At 40.6% G+C, this 25,403-nt stretch overlaps 1 protein-coding gene across 6 annotated transcripts in view; it reads right to left on the reverse strand.

Annotated features, from left to right (window-relative positions):
* The window catches only part of KLF12 (Kruppel like factor 12), a 251,695-nt gene that overhangs the window by 46,871 nt on the left and 179,421 nt on the right, over positions 1-25,403 (reverse strand). For 5 of the 6 annotated variants that reach the window (XM_040584202.1, XM_040584204.1, XM_040584206.1 and 2 more), the window contains one exon: positions 19,540-19,599. The exons of the other annotated variant lie outside the window; for it this stretch is intronic. In XM_040584202.1, coding sequence (XP_040440136.1) covers positions 19,540-19,599 — 60 coding nt within the window. The remainder of the gene's footprint in view (positions 1-19,539; positions 19,600-25,403) is intronic. 6 annotated transcript variants of the gene reach the window in all.

The raw sequence follows: 25,403 nt of genomic DNA on the forward strand, positions 1-25,403 counted from the left end.
TCATGTGAAGTTTGAGATTTAACAGTACTAGACTATACAGTTATATTTTTTTAAAGATTAAAAAACTAAAGCTTACATCTTGCTGGTTAATATTACAGCATATCCTAGCAATATCATAGATATGAATGAAGATTGCATCATACTGACTACAAAATTGAAGAGAATGTTTTCAGCCTCAGTTATCTGTACCCAGCTTGGCTGCGTCTTTTTGCTGCCTCCTCTAAACATTACTTACATGTAAATTGCTGTCCTCCTTTTAGCACTATGTTATTTCTCAATTTTTATATGTGATTAGGAAATTTTCGTTAGCATGAACATACCTAGATTACCTGTACACAAAAAAGCATTTACTAAAAATCCAAAATACTTTTACAAGTTCCCATTATTCCCACTGAAATGAAAAGCAAAGAAAGCAATTCAATTGCTTGGAGGGGTTTTCCTTTCCTATTGTTTTCACATATACATTAATTGAATGCCTCTTGAAAACACAATCGACATTAAGTCTCGACTCTAGATGGCAGCAGCCTCCTTTAGTTTTTAGTTTTCGCCTTCCTTAGTTTCCTGGTCTTTGTTCCTTAACCCTCCAAACAATTCTATACTTCTTTCTCTTCCCCCAAAATAAAGACTTCAGTGCTCCAAGCTGCACAGTTTGGGGAAGAGGACTGGAAGGCATTTTCACTAGAAGAAATCAGGCCATTCCTGCAGTTAAGCTACATGGTTCCTCAAAGCGTGCAGAATAATTGAGGCCTGAAGTGGGGGAAAAAAGAAAGGAAGATTTTTTCCCCTCCCCCTTCCCCTATCAGTCACCTGGAGAAACGTTGGAAAAATAGTGCTTCTTTTTGTCTAACAACAGCCCCTCAGATAGAAAGGCAGGGGTCAAAGGACAGAGAAAAGAAAGACACACAGAAGAAACAGAACAAAAAGATGCCATTTCATAATGACTTTGAACAGGGAAAAAACGTCTACCTGAAGAATACAGCTTTAAAGCTCTGGACAATTTTACAGATCTCTCTCTCTTGGGCGCAGTATACTGACACTATGCTGTGGAGTTTATTAGATGAGCTGAGTCTACTTCATGTATTGTAAAACTTAACACATAAGGAAAGCTATTGCTCATGTTAAAACACCTTGTCTAAACTCCTTTCCTTTCTCCCTCCTAATATTTGCATTTAGTTTTGCCACCCAGCCACCAGTCTTGGCAGATCTCTGTATTCTCCTGTGTACGTCCTCCCCCCATCCTGTTGTTAGTGTCCTCCCCTGTAATGGGTATTAGGTAGGGTACCACACTTCCTCCAACTCTAGCATTTCTCACATGCTCTTTGACATGATCACATCTCTGGCATTCACGTGAATCAGATGGAAATACAGAAATACCTTAAACCGATATTTCTAGAACTCCATGCATGCATAATTCTTTAACAATTGTAAACTATTGCAATTAGAGGCTGATTCTGTGAGCCCTCAAGCACACAAGCCATTTTATTTGGGCAAACAATTCCAGTTCAGCTGGATCAGTCCCCTCTGTGCAGTTTCCCATGAATGTGTTTTCAAAATCAAGTTATTAGACTTTTAAGTTCACATTTACTGTCAAAATTTTGAGGATTACCACATCCACATGTTGTTATGGTCTTACTTCTACTGATAAGGACACATAGGCAGATTGGAGACCACGCAGCAAACTGGCTTTTGAAATAGATACTACTGAAGGGTACTTAATGCAGTGGTCTAACACATTCACCTGTTAGCGTTGCATCCCCGGCTTATGTTTGTGCTATCCTCACAACTCATGGACTTTTTTCTGTATTAAAAACACACAGTTCAGTCCCCTACAAGCCAATCTGAGGCCCCATATATCCAAAGATTGGTGAAGATGAAGCTAAGAAGCGTGGACCTAGCTGCCTTGCCGTGAGGCATACACATGGTCTTGTGAAATGATAAAGGTATAAAACTACAGAAAACTCTTGACGGATATCTTCATCCTCACCCTTCTCCAGCTGCAGTCAAGAAATGCATTTTCCTATGAGAAGCATAGAAATAATAGAAAAAAGGATTCTGAGAACCAAGGATTTAAAACTAGCAGACAAGTACCGTACACCTAAGAAACAAAAAATACCAAGTTCAACTTCTGAATTCTTCTCTGACTCACTCTATTGCAAGATCAGACAATTTCAAGAAGTCTGAATACAGACCAGGCCTGTTACTAGACTCTACTTGACCACCATTACTAATTACATGATCGTTACATGACATTTCTCATAGTGTGGTTTTACCTTACACCTGAAATGATGTAACCACAGGCATCTAATAAAGGCAGCATTTTTGGTTTTTTCCCTGTCCATCCCAAGTCATAAGCATCACTAACCCTATGGAAAAGCAGGTTAGGGAGCTAACATGAGCCACCGCCTGCCCTGACATGACTCACCAGCACTCAGCTCAACTGCTGTGCCCAAACAAGAGAAGTGGCCACAACCCATGACCAGGAACGAGGACTGGACTCTGGTCATTAGATCTGCCCATTCAACTCTGCAATCAAATTATCCCTGTTACTTTTGGAAAAGTAACTAATATCACCAAGTCACCTCATTGCAAAAGAACTTGAACAATAAGTTAACAAATGGACTTCCACCCACATATACACCAAAGCTTAACTACCTTGTCAAATCGTCAAATCGCAACTGAAGCATCAAGACATAAAGTGTCTTCTAGAAGACTACACTAATACTGCCCCAATGCTTTTTAAGAAGAAAACCCCAACTACCCAACACTGACATACATAGTTCTCTGTGTGTGCACAAAAACCTGAAACTGGTGGATCTAAACGTTAAATCCTGAAGTTGGATCCAGATGGCTGAACCTGTGTCCACATGAGACCCCACAGAACTTAAAGTTGTTCCCTGAAGGTGCAAAGGGTTGCGCGACTGCATTTCCACCACTGGGATCAAATCTTTACTTCTGGGTCTAACACAATTATGGTTTGGAAATGACATGTGAACCACAGCCACTTTAAAACCTGTATTTCGAGGGCCCAACACAGTTTATGAGATCATCAGTAGTCTCACCCTTAGGAATACAGTAATGGACAATTCATTTTCATGCTACCAGAGGGAGCAAAAAGAGACCAAACAAAGTGGTAAACCTTATTCTTTCCCTTCTTCTCAATTATTATCAGGTTTACCTGTAATTCCTAGGTTTAACTATGAGAATCAACATAAAATATGAACAGAGTTCAGATTTACGAATTTATTCTCTCAATACCCAAGTGAGGCTGATGGACAATGTTACCACCATTATTCAGACAAAGGAGTGACACACTGAGCAATTAATTGCACTTTTTGATTATTTTTTTTTCAATGATCTGGAATAGAAAATATGGATGATTGGGGCATCCTTAAAATTCAGGGCATAAGAAATTGAAGATAACAGGGGTGGCATATGGCAGATAAGAAATCCTGAGCCACAGTGCCTGACTGCAAAGGTGTATGTGATTTCAGGTAACTCATCCTTCAAACTCCACTTTCCTGGCTTTCACTTGGGTGCTTATTTTACGGTATTTAGGATTAGAACTCACATACTAGTTTTCAAAGACAGACTTTTTTCTCCAGGGTGGTATTTCTACCTTGTATCTCCTCTACATTTGTTATGTTCTCTTCAAAACTCTTTCTCCTTCTCTGTTCTAATTTAGTTAAGTGGTTTGCTTAGACTGTTTTGATGGCCAAAGGAAAGACAGACACAGGTAGAAACTGGCAATTCTTGGGATTATTTACCTCATGTATCTTAGACATACAAGTTTTAAAATGGGATGGAGATATCCACCTCTTTCCATTAAATGCAGAATGAACTCTACCTATCAATTTCACTGGTGAAAGGAGTCACACCAAGAGAAACACTGAACATTTATTTATCCATGGCAATAGCTTTAGCTGTTACACTGAAGGCAACAGGTGACACTGAGAAATGAAGGCAACTATTTCCACACAGCTGATAAGAAAAGGTGGTGGTTTGCAAAACACATTTAAGTGTAGAGAAAAAGGAAAGAATAAAAAGACTCATTTGTTTTACAAGTTGTTTGATTGCCCAACAAATTGCTTAGTTATTTGTCTACTCATATTTGCCATACGTGTACATTTATGAAAATGCAGTCTGAGGGACCACAGAGAGTGTCTGAAGGCAACACAGGGCACACTGATACACCCTTGACTTTAATGTATCAGACTTGTAATGAGGGACTAATTTGGTTCTAAGCACTAGCTTGGCAGAAACAAAATACTTATAGACTATTAATAGAGAAACTTTTCACAGAAGCTGTGACCTTTATGACTTAGCATGGTTTACAGCCCTACCTCTGTTACAATTAAGCAGATCCTTGCTGCAAAGCAACACATTTGTGTCTTTTTCTCCTAATTATAAGGAAGGGACTGCTAACGTACAGCAAGTCTTTAGTACACGTACTGATGCAAATCCTTTCTGCAGTACAGAGGTGTACTGAGACACAGTAAGGGAAAACACAGGGTTCATGCTGCTCTGAACAAGCGTCCCCTAATGTCCCACAAAAATCTGTCCTCACCATCAGCAGCCACTCTAGTCAAAGGCCTATGGAGATTTGAAAACAGTGATCTCTATGCTGTGATAATAAAACTAATTAATATGAGAAAATATCATCAGTCACAATGTTGCAGAGGAATTGGGCGCGGGGGGATGACTGTATTGAAGTGGTTACTTCTCTCCCTTCAGTCAGACATATGTAATAGATTCCTAATGACTTTGAGTATAATTAAACATTTAAAAATAGTATTGCAAATGCCTGATGGAAAACAGTTATGAAACACATCAAAGAGGATAGTCCATTTACTGTTTCAGCCTTTATTTGCCAAGCCATGTGTCAACAAAAATACTGGTTGTTAAGGTCAATGAGACTTAGAAAACCCACAGAAATAACTGTATCAGGATCAGTTTTAACACAAGTGATCAAAGTCTAAAACTCAGGAAAATATGTAATGCAAAATATACATTTGTATATTTAGACAGATTAAATCCACACTTTTTTTAATTGTAAAAGATACTTATTCATGTGACTCCATCTGCTCACTGCTGTAACTCACAGCAGCACACAGAACATTAACGAAAGGAGATTTCTAAAAGTGCAGGTGCATGGGATTAAACAAAAAAAAAAAAAAAAAGGGCACAAAACAATGTAAAACCCCAACAAATTAGCTCCAGAAATACAAGCTAGAGAGAGAAATTTGGAAATAATTAGAACAATTGGTACAGTAATCCTAGTTCTTCCTGGCACTGCGAAAATGAGGAACTCTACAGGGATACACCAATAGCTCAAGCAGCAGAATACCAACAAGCATCATTTTGTCATACTTAAAAAACAGAGGGCTGAACAAGCTACTGACTAGAAGCAATTGGTAAAAGCAGCTAAATGACCGGCATTTCAGCAGTTTTACACTTTGCAAATATTTGTGCAAAGAGAAATTATTTGCAGTGATGTTCTGAATGTAAAGAGTGATAGAATAGTTCATGGGAACCATGCTTCTTTAATTTAACCTATTCTTAGTAACAGATTCAAACAATGACAGATCTAGGATTAATTTGGTCTTAAGAAGAGAGCGCAGAGTGAAAACTCTTCCCGTGAAAATTATTTCAGCCACATCTTTGTGTGGATAGCTTGTTCACAACCATGTTACCCTGGAATGCCAAATTTGTCAGATAACTGAGGGGACAGTAGAGCTCTGCACAGCCAAGAATGTAATGACAGGAAGTCATTATTCACTATTTTTTCTAAGAACTGGAGGTTTAAACTGAACAGAGGGAAGAAGCTGTTTTTTTAACGTACACATATTTAGAACTCATTGCCACTGCATAATGCACATGCCAAGAGAATAAATGGACTGAAGGAAGGATTAGACAAGTTCACAATGGGCAGGGCCACATATGGATATTAAACATTAAGGTCAAGGAATAGCTTCAGAGGCTGAAGGTACATAAACTACTGATTTTTAAAGCTCTAAAGTAGAAGATGGATAGAGGAGGGGACATAGGTATTTCAGAGGAAGAATCACTCTATATCAGCCCTGGGTTTCTGCTTTTCTGGTAAATACTAGCCAGGTTACTGCGTCCACTTGGACTGACACAATAGGAAGGATTTTAGGCTTTAATTAATTGCTTCTACACACACACTAGTGAAACATGCCCTTTTGAAAACAAATGCTAGCTTTAGTGAAGGACCTCCATATCAGAGGAGTAGGTAGGCTAGTTCTTATGTCAGCAGGACTAGGATGACCTCCAAACTCCATGTTGCTTGAGGTTTTTACAAATACATGGCACATACAAAAAATGACAGCTTTAAAAACAGCAGACCCAAGGAAGCACACTCATCCGAAAGGAAAAGGTTCAATTTGCAATATCCAGGCTACCCTTCAGTCCAACAAGGCAGGGCTCTTTGCTGTACATTGTCCACTGTTTTGTTCAGGTCAAATCCAGATGACAAACTGATGAGCATACTACCATTTCCTATTCAAGAGTATTTTGTAGTCCCGTAAGGACACGCCATCTTCTCACCATCCTCTAGCCCAGGAGGCAGGTGTAGGGGCCATGAAGATATATCTAAGGGCATGGGAAGGTGGCGGGTAGGCTTTTCAGTCTTGGTGTGAGAGGCCTGGAGGAAGGGCAAGGAGTCATGGCCAAGGCAAATAGGGAAGAGACAACATCAAAAAAGAACAGCACACCTAGGCTGTCAAGGTGGCTGAAGCATACTGGAAGCAGCAATGGGCAGTCTGAAAGGTGGAAAAGTGGCAGAGATTTCAACAGCTAGCTCAACTGAACAAGTCTCCTTGAACTCTTTGTTAAGAGGATTTTCTCTAAAAACTTCCCTACTCTAAGAGCAGGATATCTTAGCAGCTTTTACTCATCAGGTCTGGTGGTAGAAGTAACAATACCATGGAAACCACTTTAATTTTCTCCATTGAAATCATTGTAGGGCTTAGTGCGTGCACCAGGATACACAACAGTATTTAACGATATTACCATGACACAGTGATGGAGAGGGTGGTTGGGAAAGGGGAATCTAAAAAAAAAAACACAAACCACCATCAGAAAATCCTCCACAAAATTGCCTGATGAGTCATTTTTGTGAAATGAAAAGTAATTTACACAGCAGTTTTAGAGAAAAGAGAATTATGCAGTTAATCGGCACTGCTGGATAATTACACTGTACATGAGGCCTTGCTTTTAGGGGAAAATATAAGCTAATAAAGAGAGTCAGACGATCGGTAATGGCAGGGCTTTTGGGAGATACCAGAGACACAAAGCTAAATAATTTAAAGCTAAGGAGTATAATGACTGTGAAAGTGAATTATTTTAAGTTTACATTAATTCTCCACCCAATTACATATCTAACATGAAGTCCAAAAGCTAGAGAATTCCCCTTGGCTGCAAACAACCACAGTGACAATGAGAAAGCTGAGGGGATGTGATCCTGAACATGACCAGACTCTGAATGTGTTCTCCCAACTGCTGTGTACATCCTTAATATTCAGAAGTCTGCTAGAGAATTAAAGCCAGTTTACACTTCCCACCCATTACTGCTGGTTCAAGTAAGATCCCTCCCTAATACGGTCAGCTGCAGTCAATCAATTTTCTTTGCGGTGCCATTTTGTACCTTTCAAGCACCAGCAGCAGATGGCTTAGCCTGGCTGTCTCACCACCACACTCCTAACCGAGAAACCAGTGAAAAGTTAAACAACATTGAATTAACAATGAAAATCATGACTAGTGTAATGAGAGCATTTCATTACCTTTGTGCTGTAAGCAATTTAGCCCTGATTATTATTGACCTTTGGTGATAATGCATCCAAGTAAAATGTGCTATCTTAAAAAAGCATGGGTATACTGGAAGGTAGACATTGTTTCTGAGCGTATTCATAAATAAACCAGACCATTTCCCTTCCTGTGTTAGAGGTTTACCTTACAGCTGAGTTACCAACATTCAGCAGTCCCCCTTACTTTCTGTCTGCACAACAAACAAGAACAACTTCACACAGTACACCTGGCAAATTATTATTATTGTTATTACTTCTATGGTACCCAAAAGAGCACTAGGTACTTCACCAAGTAGTTAAAAAGATAAACTATGTGCCGCAGTGAGCTAATACTTGGTGAAACAGTAGAACTACAGAGGGTGGAATAACAGGAGGAGGTGGTGTAACAAGAGGAAGTATATGGGTTACAGGAATAACATTAAACTGTTACTAATATGGGCGACATGAGGTTCAGTGCACACTGCTTGTTCTTGTTCCACACCGAGTTCAGAAGAATCCCTGTGACTGGACATTTTGTTAGCATACTTTCCAAATCCACTGTTTTTTCCAGAAGTGCTGTTTGCTCACAGGCTAATCCGTATATTTTTTTGCTTAGGTTTTGCAGCCTGAAAGCAGATATATTTGAAAGTGTTGTCAGTTCCAAAGGAATCATGACTATTAAAAACTTAGGGTTCAACAAACAGCAGCCACAGACTTTGAAGCTTTCACTGATTTCACAGTGACAGCATAATAAAGCCCATGACTTCAGGCCAAGAGACACCAGAGCAAATACAGAGGAGCAGCTCGCTTCCCTACACACTACATAATGCAACAACAAACCACACCATGGGACTCTGCACACTCACAGCGCAAGTTGTGTTGCAACTAACTTGTTTCTCTTGCTGACTTTGTTGAGTTTTAGAGCTCATTGTTTAGGGAACCACACAGCCCACTTGATGTGGCTGGGTCTGCTCTCACTGATGTACTATGATGCTGTGTGAGCCTGCTGCTCCCATGCAACTCCGCGTCCTGACAGCACTTCCCACTCCTCTGCCAGAGGGATTACAGCATCCTTCACCTGCTGATTTCATTTGGGACAGAGTGCGGGGCCGGGGGTGGCGCAGAAAAGAGGAAGGTGCATTAAAAAAAAGGACCAGGAAAAACTACAGCACTTGTTACCAAATCCATCTACCAGTACAAAAACAATTGCCACACAGTTCCCTGCTCTCTGGGCAACCGCATACCATCCAGAACAAAGCACGCTGTTGGCGCCTCCAGACTGTTAATAATAGTAAGGTATGTGCTGCAGCAGGAGGGAGAATCGCGATGGGTAGTCCTTCACGGGGCTGGCCTAAGGAATGGATCTGCTCCAGGCTGCCTGCCAAATGCACTGGAAAAGTTGACTTTCTGGGGGCCGCCCAAGGATGCTTTTCTCCTGCCTGCAATATTCTTCAGAGTGCTTTTGCCCAGACCGGACCACACTGAGCCAAATGCCAGTGGGAAGCATTCCTGCTTGCTCTCCAGCCTCCCCAGCTGGTACTGCTGCCTCCTGATGAAAGGGAGTCACTGGGCTCCCTGACCACCCTACAGATAAATGCTTCTACTTCATCCTGCCGTGCCTGTGGGGGTTTACAGAGGGCACTACAGCCAGAGGTGAGCAGCTGAGAAAGAAATCATTCCCACTAGCCCCTTAACCCAAGAAGAAGCAAGAGGGACAGCAGAGCCTGCCGGAGGGACTACTCAGATTTGTCCAGGACCCACTGCAAATGGGTTTAGGGATTAGGACAGTTTCACAAGATACAGAGAAAAGAGGTGAAAAAATCAGAACGTTTTGATGGAAACACCTCACTCCCTGCTCATACCCTCATATACCAGAGGTTTTGGAAGGGGGCAAAGGCAGTAAACCAACACTGAGAAAGCAAGGGGCACAAGGAAAAAAAAATAATTGAGACACTAGTGTTTATCAGTGCAGCATTTAGCATGGGGAGACATGTCCAAGGGAAGTGTGTATTCATGAACAATCTGCTGCCAGTTTGGATTTTGGATCACCTTTAGGTTTCCACACACATGTCATAGCCCTGAGATGCAATGTGTCCCTGCTAGGGCACTTCCTCCCCCTTCAGATGGCTGACAAACTATAGAACAATGAGCAGAGAAATGATTGCTGGCTTCGTTAAAAGGATTGCAGACGGCTAGCTGCTAGAAGCATTACAAAATATGTTAATGTTTCATAACTGAGTTTACTCTCATTGCTGTTTGTGTTTATAGCTGTGTGCATATAGCAGGAACAGTCAGGCAGGGTGAATGCTTGCAGTTGGGCAGATGAGCTGCAATACTTCATTTCCACCGGCGGAGCCGGATCAAGGCTTCCCAGTTCATTTCTCCCGGCAGCCTGCCTTTGCTGCGGAGATGTGCTGTGACGCATTGAGAGCGAGCCCAGCTCTCTACAGAAGTGCACACAGAAAATGTATACCTTGACTATATAGAATCTTCAGCTTTCAAACCACTAGCACAGACTCCACAGGAAGGAGAAGCAATTTGGCTTCCATGGGTACCGAGCAGAAAGAAGTTGAGATTATTATCTATCTTGCAGAGGATTAAGGCTACCAAGTGTCTATCACAAAACATCAGCCGGCCTCACAAATACAAACATGCAGTTAGGGTTTCCAGGGACACAGCATCTCACATTATGGTATATGCCAAGGGGTTAACCCAAGCCTTGGAGCTTTTGAAACTGGTTTTCTTAAGCCATTGTCATGTCCTAAATATAACTTTGTTTTCATTAAAAACAAAAAGATCCTTTAGGGGTTTCCTCTGAAAAAAAACCCAGTTCTTTGAGGCTGTCTTGAGGATTCCTGGAAGTTTTTCATGTGTTCTAAAAATTACCCCCACAAAGCCCCGCACAGTCATGCCTTCCTAGCGCAGACACCCAGAGCATGCAGAGCCTGCGTGGCTCCTGCACCGGCTGCCCCCAGCTCTACAGCTCGAGATGGCCCTTCCTGACCTGAGCTAACTCTGCCCAAGTTATTTCCACGTTGGCTTCACAAGCTACTTCTTGTAGAGAAAAGCTTAACTGAATTATCACCTCATTCCAAACCAGTTCCTATACAAATAAGAAAGCCCATGAGCATAACACTGAAATTTATTGAAATGCTTATTTTCCTACAACGGCTGACAGAGTGTGTATTACTTTTCAGCAGTGAATACAGTGTTGCCCCTGTTCCTATACAGGACCAACCACGGTTTCTCTCCAAGACGGCGCACACCTCAGCGCTCGCACAGCTGACATCCTTCCAGGACTCTATTAACATTTTCCCTACGACAGTTGCCACAGCTGAGCTGTTCTGCACAGATTTTCTGCTCAGTATGGGGGGTTGGGGAGGGGCGCGTTAATTATACAGAAAGATGGAGCGGGGCCAGGCAGCCCCTCTGGTGCGCTGTCTCCTACATGCACAGCCTCCTTCCTGCTGTTTTGCAGCTACAAGGATCACCTGTTGGTCTTGGCTCTCGCCCAAGCTGGGGCCTAGCGGAAATGACAGAATCAGCTAGAAATGAGCCAGCTCCTATTCCAGCCACCCAAATGAGGGAAATACAAAAACAGATGATGGCAACGTGACCTAGCTGCTGCATGCAGGAGCCAATAGGGGGTGGGGTAGAAGGGAATGGAGAAACAAGGGGTATATGTTGGAAAAAAAACCCCAAAACAATACAGAAAACCCTCAGAACCACTAATATGAAGCTTTTTTTCCTGCTGTTCTTTTCTTCCTATTCAGCACAGCGAAAACATTACGAGTTTTTTTCTCTATATGAACACCTGCCAACAGGGAGAACTAACTACCTTGTTCCTGCTCCTGCTGCGGATGTCGGATGTTTCCATCTCCCACATGAGAGATATCAAAGGCCTATTCAGGCAGGTGGCAGAAAGAATCTGCCTTTTTCAGACTGGCTCCTCTCTGTACTGTGTGGTGACACACAAACTGTTCAGAGATCTGTGTTCTCCCATAACAACAGTGCTCAGCAAAACCTTTTACTTGATATTTGGGTGAGCTGCAATGTTGTACAGCAGAAGGATTAAGCACCACTTGCCTCTCGCTTTGTTCTTCCGGGCAGAAGAGCAGCTAAGTAATCCAACAGAAAACATAGCCATCACTAACAGCATTTAAAAGAGAGGAATGCTGTCTTTTAAATGATAAAAATACAAGCTAATTACACACTGCATTTCCAGATGTAACTAGTTTCATACAAACTCTTGGCATCCATGTTTATTGGAAGCAGTAACCATCCTAACATCCAAAACTTCTCATTAAATTCCTCTGGACCCTTGAGTTCCATGACACCATAAATGCGTACTCTGAAAGAGCTTACCAGGCTTTAAATAAGCTTGTAAGGTTTGGGGTTTTTAACCAGTAATTTTTAGAAACAGTAACAATAACAGTGGGAAAAACCTAATTCTTAAAAGCAAGTTTTTTCCCTGTCCAAGAGCAATGGAATGGGACCCCAGAGCTTACTTCTTCCTAAGAAAACATGTCATTAATAAACAATGCACAGTCCAATTCCTCAACAAGCACCAAGCCTTCAAACACACCCAGTATTCACCAGTCTTGGTGACTCTGGCCTTCAAACTGCAACACTTTTTGCCTTGCCCTCCCTAGTTTCCTAAGCTTCCTTTATTTCTGCTCTTTCTAGCAACTAGGTAGGTAACCAGAAGCAAAATTCAAGCAGTGGGAGCAAGCTGGGGCTAATTTGCACCTTATGAATTATTCAGGCCCTCCTGATTCCTGCACCTGCATGGAGGCAGGAAGCTTGTGAGGAACAGTCATTACTCTTCTCTTGGGTTTGCACAAGCTCGGTTAATGCTCAGACACTTTGTTCCGTAACTAAGAGCTTCGGGTCTTGTATTAAGCAGTGCAAGTCGAGGTAAAAAATAACCTTACATTGTCAACCCATCCCTCTCTGCTGCCCCAAACCCAGGATAATCATTCAACCCCTTCTGAGACAAATAAATTGCAGTGTGTATCAGACTGCTGAATTCATCTCACATATGCTAATCTGGATCAGAGCATCAGCAGAGAAAAAGCAAATGTGTGCATGAGCTGGTCTCATCAGGTATTTACTCAGCTGTACTAGGCTGCACGTTTAAACTTCTCCCTAGCTCAGTAGGGAGTATTTCATGTGCATCAGGTATTTCACATGCTAACTTGATCATTAAGGCATCCTTCCCCACAGATATAGCAGAAATAAATTCTCTCCCTAGCATTCTGGCTAACATCAGGGGTACTAATAGTTTAATACTATTGGAAGAGCCTATGTTGTGCTTTCAACAGGACGGATTTAACGAGCAAATAGGTCTTTTCCATCTCCATCTACTATTATCTTGGTAAACAGAATGTGACACCTAACTGCAAATCCAGATATGACCAATGAATCTAGACAGCCAGTAGGAACATTTGCAGAAAGCAGATAGAAACCAGTTAGAACTATCAACATTTTTTGGGACAACAATATGTTTTTGAGTTCATATGCTACGGCAAACAGATCCAAAAGTATTATGCATATAAGAAGCGGCAAATACCACCTTTACCGTATGCCACGTCCACAGTCGCACTGAGTATCTTTGGGTCTTGTACTTTATTAACATGCTGTTACCAACAAGTTCTCCAGTTAAAAGATCATTTCATTAATCCCAAGCAGCTAAGCATCATGCTTTGATTGATTCAGTAGAACAGATCTGCAGTAACTGATAATGAAACGTCTTTAATCCCCTCTTCCAAAATAACAAGTCAAACACAAGTGTTAAGCATTCAGAAAGGTACAGTCAATCTTTATCAAATCTTTGCTTTTCTTCTTTCTATGCCTAAAGAAGTTAATTCATTTTCCTTTTGATGCAGGATGCATGATTGGTCCTATGCTGCTCTTCTCTCATTCCTATCCAATAATAGGTACTCTGGCCCTTTTTTAAAGATATTTTACTCAGGCATGTAAACACATCTTATTCTTTGATGCTTTTTCATTCAGCATCATTAATCCCCAGCATGAAATCAATAAACTTAAAACATTTAATCATGTCAAAATGCAACATACAAATCCACAAATTACTTCAGCTCATCACACACACTGAATAGCTTGCAAGTTGGAAACTATGCCTTATTTTTGCCTTGGGAATCAGCAAACTCTAAGCTAGTCTTTCACTGAAGTGGACAGATTCTCTCTCCAGGTATTGGCCATTAGGTGAAAAAAGGTGTTGATAAACAAAACCAGGGATTTTCTGTTTGCTCTGTAACCTTCTTCCATCCCTCGCAGTCACATTGGCCCATGAGGAACACTTTACTGCAACCTCTTGACAGTATGCAAATTTTAAAAGCCACTACAGTAACTGGGTTACAGAATGTACTAAAGGTGCAAGGGAAGGGAGAAACATTTTTGCAGTTGTTCATTTTCCTTTTTAACACCACACACTGTTTCTCAGCTTGAAAAGAATGCACAAGGGACAACAATCAGAGCTCCTTTTTTAAAAAATAGGAAGAAAATTTGCTCTACCTCATATACGATTTCCAAAGTCATTGGGATATGGAAAGTGACAAGAATCTCTTTAATGGGGCAGAAATTGTGACTGAGCTGCAAAATTCCAGGCCAGCCAGACCCATCCTTTGATAGGCAAAAGGGTAGAAACAGGTAAACAGGGAAAAGGCATACTCCAGATAATGGAATAATATCTTTAATTCTACTACATTAAAAAAACACTGAAAGCTTCCTCATTTGAAAGGAGAAAATCTAGTTTGGAAAGTTTAATTCATGGAGAAGTGTGGAAACCAGCAGGTTGAAGCCCTGACTTGGGAGGCAGGCACCCAAAAGCCTTCCTAGGTCCGTGACTGCATTCCCACACCTGGCTCATTAACAGTCCTAGCCAGCATGTCTCTCAACTCATGAGGTCTTCACTGTTAAGCCAGAGCTTCTTTGAGTGCCAACCACAAGGCACTCAAAGGCACATGTTCACACCTACTCATTCTGGCACCTGCCTGTTTTTCACCTACACACAGGACAAGGTCCTGAACTTTGCCTATGTCTGGCGAAGAAGCCCCAAAAGGCAGGCAAAGTATTGATGATGGTGGCACTGGCAAGGTGGTGTATTGTGGCCCTGCAGTCAGGTAATTCACCCAGGGAAGGAGAGACTTCAGTTGTAGGTCCTTCTCAGACAGAAGGTTGATTCAGCACTGCCATTACCCCAGGAATAACTCAGCTATAAGGACTTGGGGTCTTCTGCACATTAGGCCTCTCTGCAACCAGGAATGCTAGAACCGTGAGGCTAAAAGGTTGGGCAGTAAAGGGGGATTCTGGCTCCATACTAGAAATCTGCACACTCAGTTCTGAGAGGAGAACTGTTTCAGTATCCGTGGCTGTTTCTGGCCTAATGCTTCTCCAGGTAGGCCTAATCTAGGCTCCACGGAATGGAGCCTACAGTCCCACTCCTGTCCATGCCCAGGTAGGATTCAGGCTCTTCTTACCCATTCTTCTTCCCAGCCTGTGACTTCTGTGCTCCTGTCGATATGATGGCTCAAGTTCAGCAAGAAGGTAGATGAAAGACTCCACTGCTCCCCAAGTATCTCCTCTGATTAGGCCTGCGTCACGGATCCCAATGATTAAAACAACCCCGTGATGCTTGTGCTGAGAACCTAGACCTCTGTCAGGTTACCACTTTGTTGACAAATTAGGTAACAAAGCTCTCCTGCAAAGGTGGAAATACTGCTGTTGCTGCTGCCAGTTTGTTTTTCAAAAGAATCACCTCTGCTCCACTATCATCCAGAAAGGGCTATGTGGACTATCTCCAAGTGAAATGGATGGTTTATTCCATACTGGTTCCCTATATAGTCAATAATGATTTATCTAATGTAACTGGGCTTTATTTCCATGGAAGTAGTTATGTTCCCTAGGCCGTCAGCGGAGTATACACCTAAACTAGATCAGTAGCGTCTCCTTTTTGGTTGCTTCTGAAACATACAATTCTCTCCAGTGACTACAATGTGGAATTCAGGTGCTTGTCCTCAGAGGTCAGATCACCCTGCAAAGCTTAACCTTAACATACAGGTAGAAATTTGTGTCCAAGTGAGGCACAACTGCTATTTGTTGAAGTTTTTAAAGAGTTCTTTGAGTGTGTAATAGAGATACCACTGTCTCCAGTGTAGCACAAGATACTCTCACTACAGCTGAGTGAGGGAATGAAAACTTCATAGCAGGTATAACTAATCTGTACTTTACTCTAAAGTCTCAGTGACCTCCTGATTTTGCAGTTCTTCCCACTGAAAATGTTTACGCACTGAGCTGCACAGAGGAAAAGACGTAGATTAGGGAATTACTTCAAATGCTTTGGCTATCCTAGGTGCATTAATTTTTCATTACCTCATTTATGAAAAAAAAAAATCAACAAAAAACCTGAGGTAAAACTAAAGTATGTAATGAGGACATTGCAAATCAGGCAAAGGGAAGATCAAGCATTTTCTTCTGGCAGTGTTCTTAATTATTACCAGCAACATTCTATTTATTATCATCATCATTATTCCTTATTCTTTTTCTTTAAAATGATTCACAGTCTCCCAAAATGTGTACTTTTATTCTGTTCAGCAAAGGATAGATTCACTCACAGTTGAAAGCAAGCAAAGTTTACACATAAGAAATACACTTTCTTAAAGCCTGTGCTCTGTAGTTACAGTTTGGTCCTGGAGATAAATTGCAAGTACAGACTTGGGCCTTACATTCCTCCTAACTGAAAGGGGATCCTAACAAATGAAACCATGTACTCTGCAATGCTTATTTTCTTCTTGAACTGGTGACAAATGAGAACTACTACTTCACGTTAGTCTTACAAATGGCAGGAATAAAACAGAGCAGTGCAAACGTCCATCTTTGAATAGTGGAGAGTCAAAGCAAACTAAGGTGAAAATGGTGTCTGGCAGGATAATTCAGATCGGGAAAGTCATCCAACTCCATAGCAGCTTGACCCTAACATAGCCCCAGAGGCAGTGCTCCAGCTGCCAGCTAGACAGCTAGCCAAGAAGCTAGCAGAGGTGCAAGCCAAGAAGCCAGCTATGAACTCACACGCCAGTGCTGGAAAGCTATATTCCAGAATTTGGCATCTGGGTTCTCCAGCTGCCAAACATCTCCCATCTGGCTGAGCCTGTGGAATGAGGTGTCAAAAAGAAGAATAGGGGTAAATTATACAAGAGCAAAAGCAGTACTGTTTGTGAGACACCAAGAACCAAGAGGGATATTGAGCCCACCAATATCTGAAACTCACATATAGTGTCACTTTGTCACCAGTGAAATGGTGCATCAGGACACTCCTGGATCAGAGGATGCAGTATGGACAAAATTCTCAACGTTTTACAGGAACAGTTAGATATGTATGAATGAACTGGAGCAACACTCCCAGCCTGTGGCCATCCACGGAGGTCAGAAGATGCATAACATTTGTGTAGAAACAGTTTTGAGTAAAACTTACAATGAGCCCAACACAAAAAAATGGAAAGGAGCCTACAAAAAATATTTCTTCAAGGCTTTGTGATCCATTCTGTTCTCCACCACCACAAGGAAAATCAAATATCTAAGAATATTCCTATATTTTCATAACTAGAATACCATAATCTTGAGTGTAATACTACAGAAGAATAACTTGAAATCTAGAGGAGAAAGATAACTGTAGTAATACAAAATTGAAAAAAAAACAAAAACAAACCGAAGTGGGCGGGCATGATATTTCATTCATATGAAATATATACACTCACACAGATGTATTTATTTGTAGCAGAATTAACTTCTGACACAAGTTACTGTTCCTAAACTTCAATAGTGCTGTACTCCAAGAAACAAGACCAGCTGTGAGGAATCTACTAGCAGTGTGAGCCGTTTTAAGTGCACCATAAAAATTCGTATTTTTAAATGCCACACTGACTTAAATATTCATCTCACTGGTCTCATTTCCACCTTTCACTCTACAGACAGGTCCACATGGCCTAAACAAAGTTTGACAGATGTGACTTTCTTCAACAATTTGGTCCTTTATTCTCATCTCACTCCAGTCAGAGCCAACAAACTTTCAGTGGTTTAGAATTGGTACATGAGATGACTTATGCCATCCTGATCTGTATCTTACCATGCATGTTGTTCAGGGGGGCCTCATTAGTAGGATCTTATATTCATTATTATGGTATGTGTAAACTCTACATGAGCAAACTTTTGAGCAAAATACTGATGACATTAAAAAAAGAGCAAAAAATTGACAACATAAGGCTTCTTCTTGAAAATGCTTCCTGTAGAAGAAAAGCTAATATAATTGGTGACTACATAGAATATTATTGTTAATTACAGTTAAAGGAGCATGCATTCAAAATTTTATCTGAAATAGAAATTTTAGAAACACAACATTTTGGGAGACCAGTAGGCTATTCAGAATAATTTCTGAAGTTGCACTGATAATTTCCATGAGTTCAAAGAAAATTTGAAGGATTTTTTGAAAATACACATACCATCTCAATTTCATACCCAAGGAAACCTTAAAAGCTTTGCATTTTGTTTTAACAGAGAAGTTGCTGCTGCTGCTACTTTGAAAATGTATGAGTAATAAGGTCTTGCAAATTTTTAATATGAACATACCAGCTGTAATGCAATTAAGTGCAAATTGGAGCTCGGAGTAGATTTGAGGAATGATTTCTGTATTTGACTTCTCATTATCGATTTGAGAGTGCAATTGCTCTTAAACATGCTGTCTTCTTAATTGTATTATGAAGCTTAGCTCTACCTATAAATGTGAAGATTTAGATTTATTCTGCAACTTATTTGCTTATATCAAATGTGCGAAGTTGTTTTTCCTTCTGTACTCCACAGATAGAGGGCCCAGGGACTACTACTAACTAGGTAAAGCAGTGAACTGATGGGTTTATACTTCTGACTCCAAAGGAATCTTTTTAGGGGCCCACAAAACAATCAAAAGAAGGGGGGAGGTCAAGCAAGCAAGCAAGCACACAGAGTGGACAATTCATTGCACGCTATTTTAAAACCCAATAAAACAACAGCAATGACTCCAAAAAAACCCAGGGATCCTATCAGTGTTGGTACATCCTTTCCATCATGTGCCATCATTTCTACTTGGGCAAGGAGATGAACCCAAGGCACCTTATGGCATCACAATAGTCCTTGCAGTCACTCCCACAATGTATTTGTATATCAAGTCTGCACTCTAAAGCAGGGCATCCGCTAGGTGCATTACACAGTGAGGTTTTAAAATTTTTGCTTCCTTGGGGGAAAAAAAAAAAAGCAAGGGGATGTTTGCAAAGACCTATTCCTACATTTTACAGCTTTGCTTGTTGACTGTCTCATGGTAACTGGCAATGACTCATTATAATATAAGCTATGTTGATTCACATTAACTTTGTTACTCAATTTCAGTAGACTATTTTTGGACATTTTAAACTGCATTATCAAATGCCAGACAGGATATTTTTTCTTCTATTCTCATATTTTAGTCATTGGGATTTGGAAAAAAAATTTGCAGTTTTCCCATGATGGACACCACCACCCTCTCAGCCCCAAAATATAAAAAGCAATAGTAAAAATCAGCTTTGGACCTTGCCTAGCTCGCATACCACCCAGCCATGACATAAAGAGGGAAAGAAAACTGAAAAGCACTGCTACTAGACTTTGTCAATAAAACAGAACATTATATAATACACAATAAAATGCTTCATACCTGGAGTTGAAAAAACGAAAAGGGTTAACAGCTGACCTGGCACAGCCCCACATGCTCTCTCTGGAAATTGAACACAGACAATTAGGAATTTTAAGTTACCCCAAACAATTGTAGGGGACTTAGACAAGCTTGAGGAACACTTACTGCAAAGTAAGCACATGACCTCAGTGTGGAAGGGACTTTAGGGTTTTCCCATTTGCTTAAAAGTCCTTCTTAAAGTGAAATTGCTCTGTAGAGGCCCAACTAATGCTAAGCAAGTCATTAGGAGCCCTGCCATTAATTTGCATGGCAGCAGAGTCAAAGCTTAAGGGCCCAGGTGTCACTTAGTGGTAATTTTGGATCATGGTGGATCATATTTTCTTATTAAAAAATAATCAGTGACCAAGAGGTAAAAATTTATGTGATTCTAGAGCAGGCAGACATTGCACAAAGAGGAAAGAGAGGCTGGAGCAAACATTTGTTCCCAGAATTCTGCTACTTAAGTAATACTGTTCCCAACACATCACTGAAAAACCTAGCCTTTAATGCTTTTTACTTAAAACAGACTCCAGGGAAAATAGGTAACCTTCTACAACACTATTTGGAACACTGAACAACACAAATATAAGGTATCATAGCTGTATAAACTCCTATGTTGGGATTTGGACTACATGGAATGATCCTTTTCACTGACAAATTCTGATCTACTGCATGTGCTTAAACAAGAAGCACCATACAGCTGGCTTCTGGAAACAGTTCCATCATGTTAGGGAAAAAAAAAAAAAAGAAAAACCTGTAGAAAGCCAAGTCCATGAATAACTCCCTTCAGTCCTTCTCCCTCCGGTTTAGACCACTCAGTGTAGCATGAAATTAGTCTGAGGCCAACGCCCAAGAAACTAGCAAAAATATTAGAATAACAACATGAATCACAAAAATGTTCTAGCACACTACCACTTGAATGCATTTGCACTGGATACATTTTGAAACCCTTAAAACGCTCAATTAAAATGGCCATGTTGGCATATTAATTGCTAAAAGTGAAAAGGAAATTTTCAAAGCAACTTTTCTTTATTTATATAATTGAACTTTCCACTGGCCCTTGGAAACTTACAAATAATCTATTTTCTCCCAAGATTTTGCACTGCAACTTTTGAAGCTCTCACATTTCCTTGCTTCAAGTGTATAGTAGACACTGGTCATCTTTACTGTTTGCTTGATTTTGCCATTTGTTAAACACTGAATTTCTGATAGGAACAGAAATATGCTATCAAGATGATAAAATGATGTACACAAATTTTCAAAGCCAAAGTTACTAGCTCTATCGCAGCCTGACGTCTTTTTTCCATCCTCATTTTCCACTCTCCATGTGCAGTCCCTTCCTTCTTCAGTAACATACCTCAGACAACTTGTCCCATGGTATCATGAGGTACAGATTTTATTTCACAGTTGTGACAGTACCTAACCAAAGGGCACTGGAACAAAATCTCCCCTAGCCCATGAACCCTCAACTGAAATCAATATGCACTGAAAAAATGGCAACTGGACACCATAACATTGACTGTTGTCTCCCTTGTCAATTAATTTATAATCATGTCTGTGTCTTATTGGAAAAATATTTATTTCTACAGCTGATACAAACAGCCCAGAAGGCATCATGCTAAATTTTCTACACTTCTTTTCATAAAGGCCTCTTTGTAACAGCTAAGCAATAGGGCAGGCAAGAATACAGTTGGTGAGGATGACAAGTATTTGCATGCTGAATTTTTGTCAGTTGGAAATTTAGCAGGCAACTAAAACTCTGGTTAGAACCTACAGTATCCAGGCACTGAAGTGAAAGATACCCAGACATCCTCCAACCAACCTCACAGACACCTAAAACTTACTGTGTTCTACTCTTGTTTGGCCTGAAATTCAAATGGCTGTGGCCTCCCACCCACTCTCTGCTCTGATCCAGAAACCATGGGGAGAAATGCTCAAGCCTTGCCTCTGGGACTCAAACCTTATCTGTGCTATGAAAATGCCTAAAACACACCTGACAACTCAGATCCAGCATAAAAGGGACCTGTAATAGTCACTTCCCAATCCAAAATACAAGTGTAAGAGGAAAAAGAAAAGGATGTTGTAGGACCACTCCTAGATATCTTTTGCATTCTAGCCTTACGTTTCAGAATTGGCAAATGTAGGTATCTGGCTTCCTGAGTCAGTGCTCTAACCACTAGGTTTTTATGCCAGACGTGGGTGGCTGCACCACTGCTGCTGGTTGTTGCATTTTTAACAAGACTGAGGGCTGGCAGGAAGAGGACAGCATGCTCTGCGTTTTAATACAGGCAGAAATAGGTAAGCAGAGAACAAAGTACTTGATCTTTCATTTTCACAATGAGTAGTTGGGAAGGTAAGCTGGCTTTCTTTTTTTTTTTTTGCTTTATTTCCCCCTCAAACTGTATTTTAATGAACAACTACAGGTCAGAAGCCCAAGCTCCAAAAAGACAGCACAGATGACTCATATCCTAGTACCTAGCAAGTAAGTGGAGCCAGCTCTGGGAAGGTGATCGCTTTGCCCATTGAACTTCAGAGCATTTAACTCTGTGTTGACTGTACTGTGGGAGCGTTGATGCCTTGTGTAGGTGCTCTGAAACACTGCTGGAGCCAATCACCTATTTCATAACCTCAGAATGGCTCTGCCAGACCTCCCCCAAAGCAGGCAATCTGCACCTTGTCTCAAAGTGCCCGTGCTGTAATGGTTCATCTGCACTCTGGGTACCTGCAGTATTTCACGTGTGTTGTGAGCATAGCGGTACCTCTAAGCTATGCAGTATATTGACAAGGATGTACCTGTTACGGAACTGCATGTACTTGGTAGGTCCTCTGAAGCAAAAGGAAAAACACATTTTAATTTGACTATGCCTTAGTAATGGCTAAGAATCTCAGAAACGATGTGGTGATACAGACAGCGAGTAGTTAGGAAGTGGAAATATTGAGTGCAAAGGGAATCAAGCTGTTCAGCTGAGTAAAGAGTTTTCAGCAAATGATTTATTATACATTATCCTGCTACTCTGCTTTTGAAACTTTTATGACCAAGATTTCAGTCATTATTCCAGTTCCTCCTCTGAACTTATTTATGAATGGTTTGACTTTTTGGCCCTGATAAGCAACTGATCACAGAAATAGCAATGGCTATCAGTTCTTAAAATAAACACCATGGTGAGTTCTCTGTGAAGCAACTTGTCTGTCTGACAGCATTTTGTGTCCCTGCTTTATCACACAGTATCCCATCCCTATGCTAATATTGTATTTTTAATAAAAATAATTGGGGGAGGTGTTTTGACAAGACAGACTCCCGCTGACTTTTAATGAATTCAGAAATCCAAGTATTTCTTTTCATGCCTGCTGGAAGCTTCTGGTCATTTCCAAGTTACTTAATTTTTCAGGCTCTGTTTGCAACACTGGAGGTTTCCACTAAGAGCACATACTGTTGACAGGATTTAGGATGAGCATTTTTTAGGGAACCTCTGACCTCAGTACCTGCCAGCTTGCTCCACACTGCCTGAGCTTAGTGACACATGCTAGGCAAGAGTGGTTTGGCTACTGCCGCCTCCTCTGATCCACCCTGATCTCTTCCTTACTTTCTTCCTGCCTCAGGTTTTTTTATTTCCTTGCCCCGCTGTATTCTGTGGCAACTTAGTATATCCCAGAAGGGTAAATAAATAGAAACGAAGCCAAAACTTCGTTCTTGACACATCATCATCATGGCTATAACAATGAAGGTGCTTGGATTGACTCTGAAACCTGTGGCTATCATTACTTCTGACACACCTCAGGATTAGATATTATTATGTGAGCCATCGTGTTGCTTTACTCCTTGTTTCAGCCTTGAATTCCTTTCATTTTGGACAGAGTAACTTCATACATGTGGTGGCTTTCAGCTCCAATTATCCTTTTCTCGATGTGTCCAAAAGAGTAACACTCATGCCCTCAGTCACATACACATGGAGAGTGACACCTCCTTGGCACATGGGCTCAGCACAAAAAACTCTTACATATCCATCATCCACGAACTTCCTTTCATTCCTCTTTATCTCCAGCCTAAAAAGAACTAGCTGTGAGAAATGAGGTTGCAGCAGAGTCACTGTTAGTGAAAGAGGCCTGAACTAATAAAGTGGAAAACCTAGCACAATCTTTTCCCATTGTGCAGGAAAACGGAAAGTGGCAGAAAATATGTTTTCTCTTTAAGATTCCTGTATTCACTTGCTCACTCGATCATGCCTTGCTAAACAGTGTTCCCCTCTTCATTGTGTTCTTCTTTGCATGCAGTTTACATACCTGTGACCTACACAACTTTTGGTGTTTTTTGCATGTATTGATCTAAACACTCAAGAACATTTTTCCATAAATCAGTATAAGCACTGCTATTAAGATTTAATTGTGCTGCATTTTGTCTGTCACAAAATCACAGGAACTGCCTTATGGAAAAGGAAAGATAAAAAGTTATCTGATCTAGATAATGAAAAAAGAAGTAATTTTGGCTCAAGTGACAGCAGAGGACAATGCTCTTTCTTTTTCTTATCAGAAGTCAAGGTAGCAGTTCACTGAGGTAGTTTTATTGTGGCTTTTTCTGGCAATGTTCTGCTATCTAATCTGTACTGATGAGTATTTGCTACAGCTCTGAATTTCTTAATGCTCACAACTCTGCCTCTGCTTTCTGTGCTCATTTAGGAAGAAAAAAACCAGAAAAAACCTGAATAATGAATCACTGGGGAAACAGATGCCAAATAGGTGTACAAACTGCTAACTGGGTAGCAGTAATGCATAATGTTATTTATAATTCATTCTTCGGTGTCATGCTTTTCAAGCAATTACACAATGCCTGCCTTCCTATCAATAAAATGCATTTCACATATCTAACCACTAATGACTCAAGCTTCGCTCTGGAGCAACACATTGTAGTGGATTAAGCATGGGACTAGAAGGCAGACGTTCCTGATCCCAGCGCATTTTCTGCTTTCCTGCAAGACCTTGAGCAAGTCACTAACCTGCAGATAATTATAATATTTGAACATACTTGGGACTTGTACAATTTAATTAGTTAATGTTTGCAAAGCACTACAAAGATAAAAACTGCTATGTGAATTATAATCATACACTATTGTTTTGAGGCACTTTATTCCAAAGCACATTTGTATAAACATGTTTAGTAATGTAAAATTCCAATAATGGCAAAGTTTGGTAACTACCTTGAAATGACTGGCACTTTCTTAAGACTAAAATTTAACTTAATTAACAAACAATCTATTTTTGGGAAGACAGTTATATGAGACAATTCACTATGGACACTGAACTGAAGCTGGGAAACATCTTTGAAAGTTTGCTTGTGATAGATAGAGGTAATGAAAAAGACATACAGAAAGGTATCTGTGAATCCACACGTTACAAATACCTGTCTTGCTGCACCATATTGGTCCACAAAATAGCCTAAGTGTTGAGTTATTTTTTCTTTTCAGCATCCAGACTTGTTACAGTTTCAGGGTTACTCATTAGACCCAGTGAAGTTAATGGTAAAACTCCTCTGGACTTCAACAGAACCAGGATTCCTTGCTTCTTCCAGCTTATTATGCACTTAATTTAAATATTTCTCTTAAAAGGAAAATTACTCCTAGCAATGGTAAAATATGTATTGAAAAGCAATGCCTAGCACTTCAAAGTGATTGAAGAGAAGAGAAGAGACATCCTAATGGCAATGGGTCCTTGCTCTCAATTCATCTACTCAATAGTCATGGTAACTCTACTGTTACAGGGGAGATGATAGGAAAACGTAATTTTGTGTAGGCCAAGCTAAAAGCACTTTTATTTTCAAATTACCTTTCTTCAGGGAACAATTTGACTCTACC

Source organism: Falco naumanni, chromosome 2 (assembly GCF_017639655.2).
Source record: "Falco naumanni isolate bFalNau1 chromosome 2, bFalNau1.pat, whole genome shotgun sequence".
Classification (NCBI taxonomy): Eukaryota; Metazoa; Chordata; class Aves; order Falconiformes; family Falconidae; genus Falco; species Falco naumanni.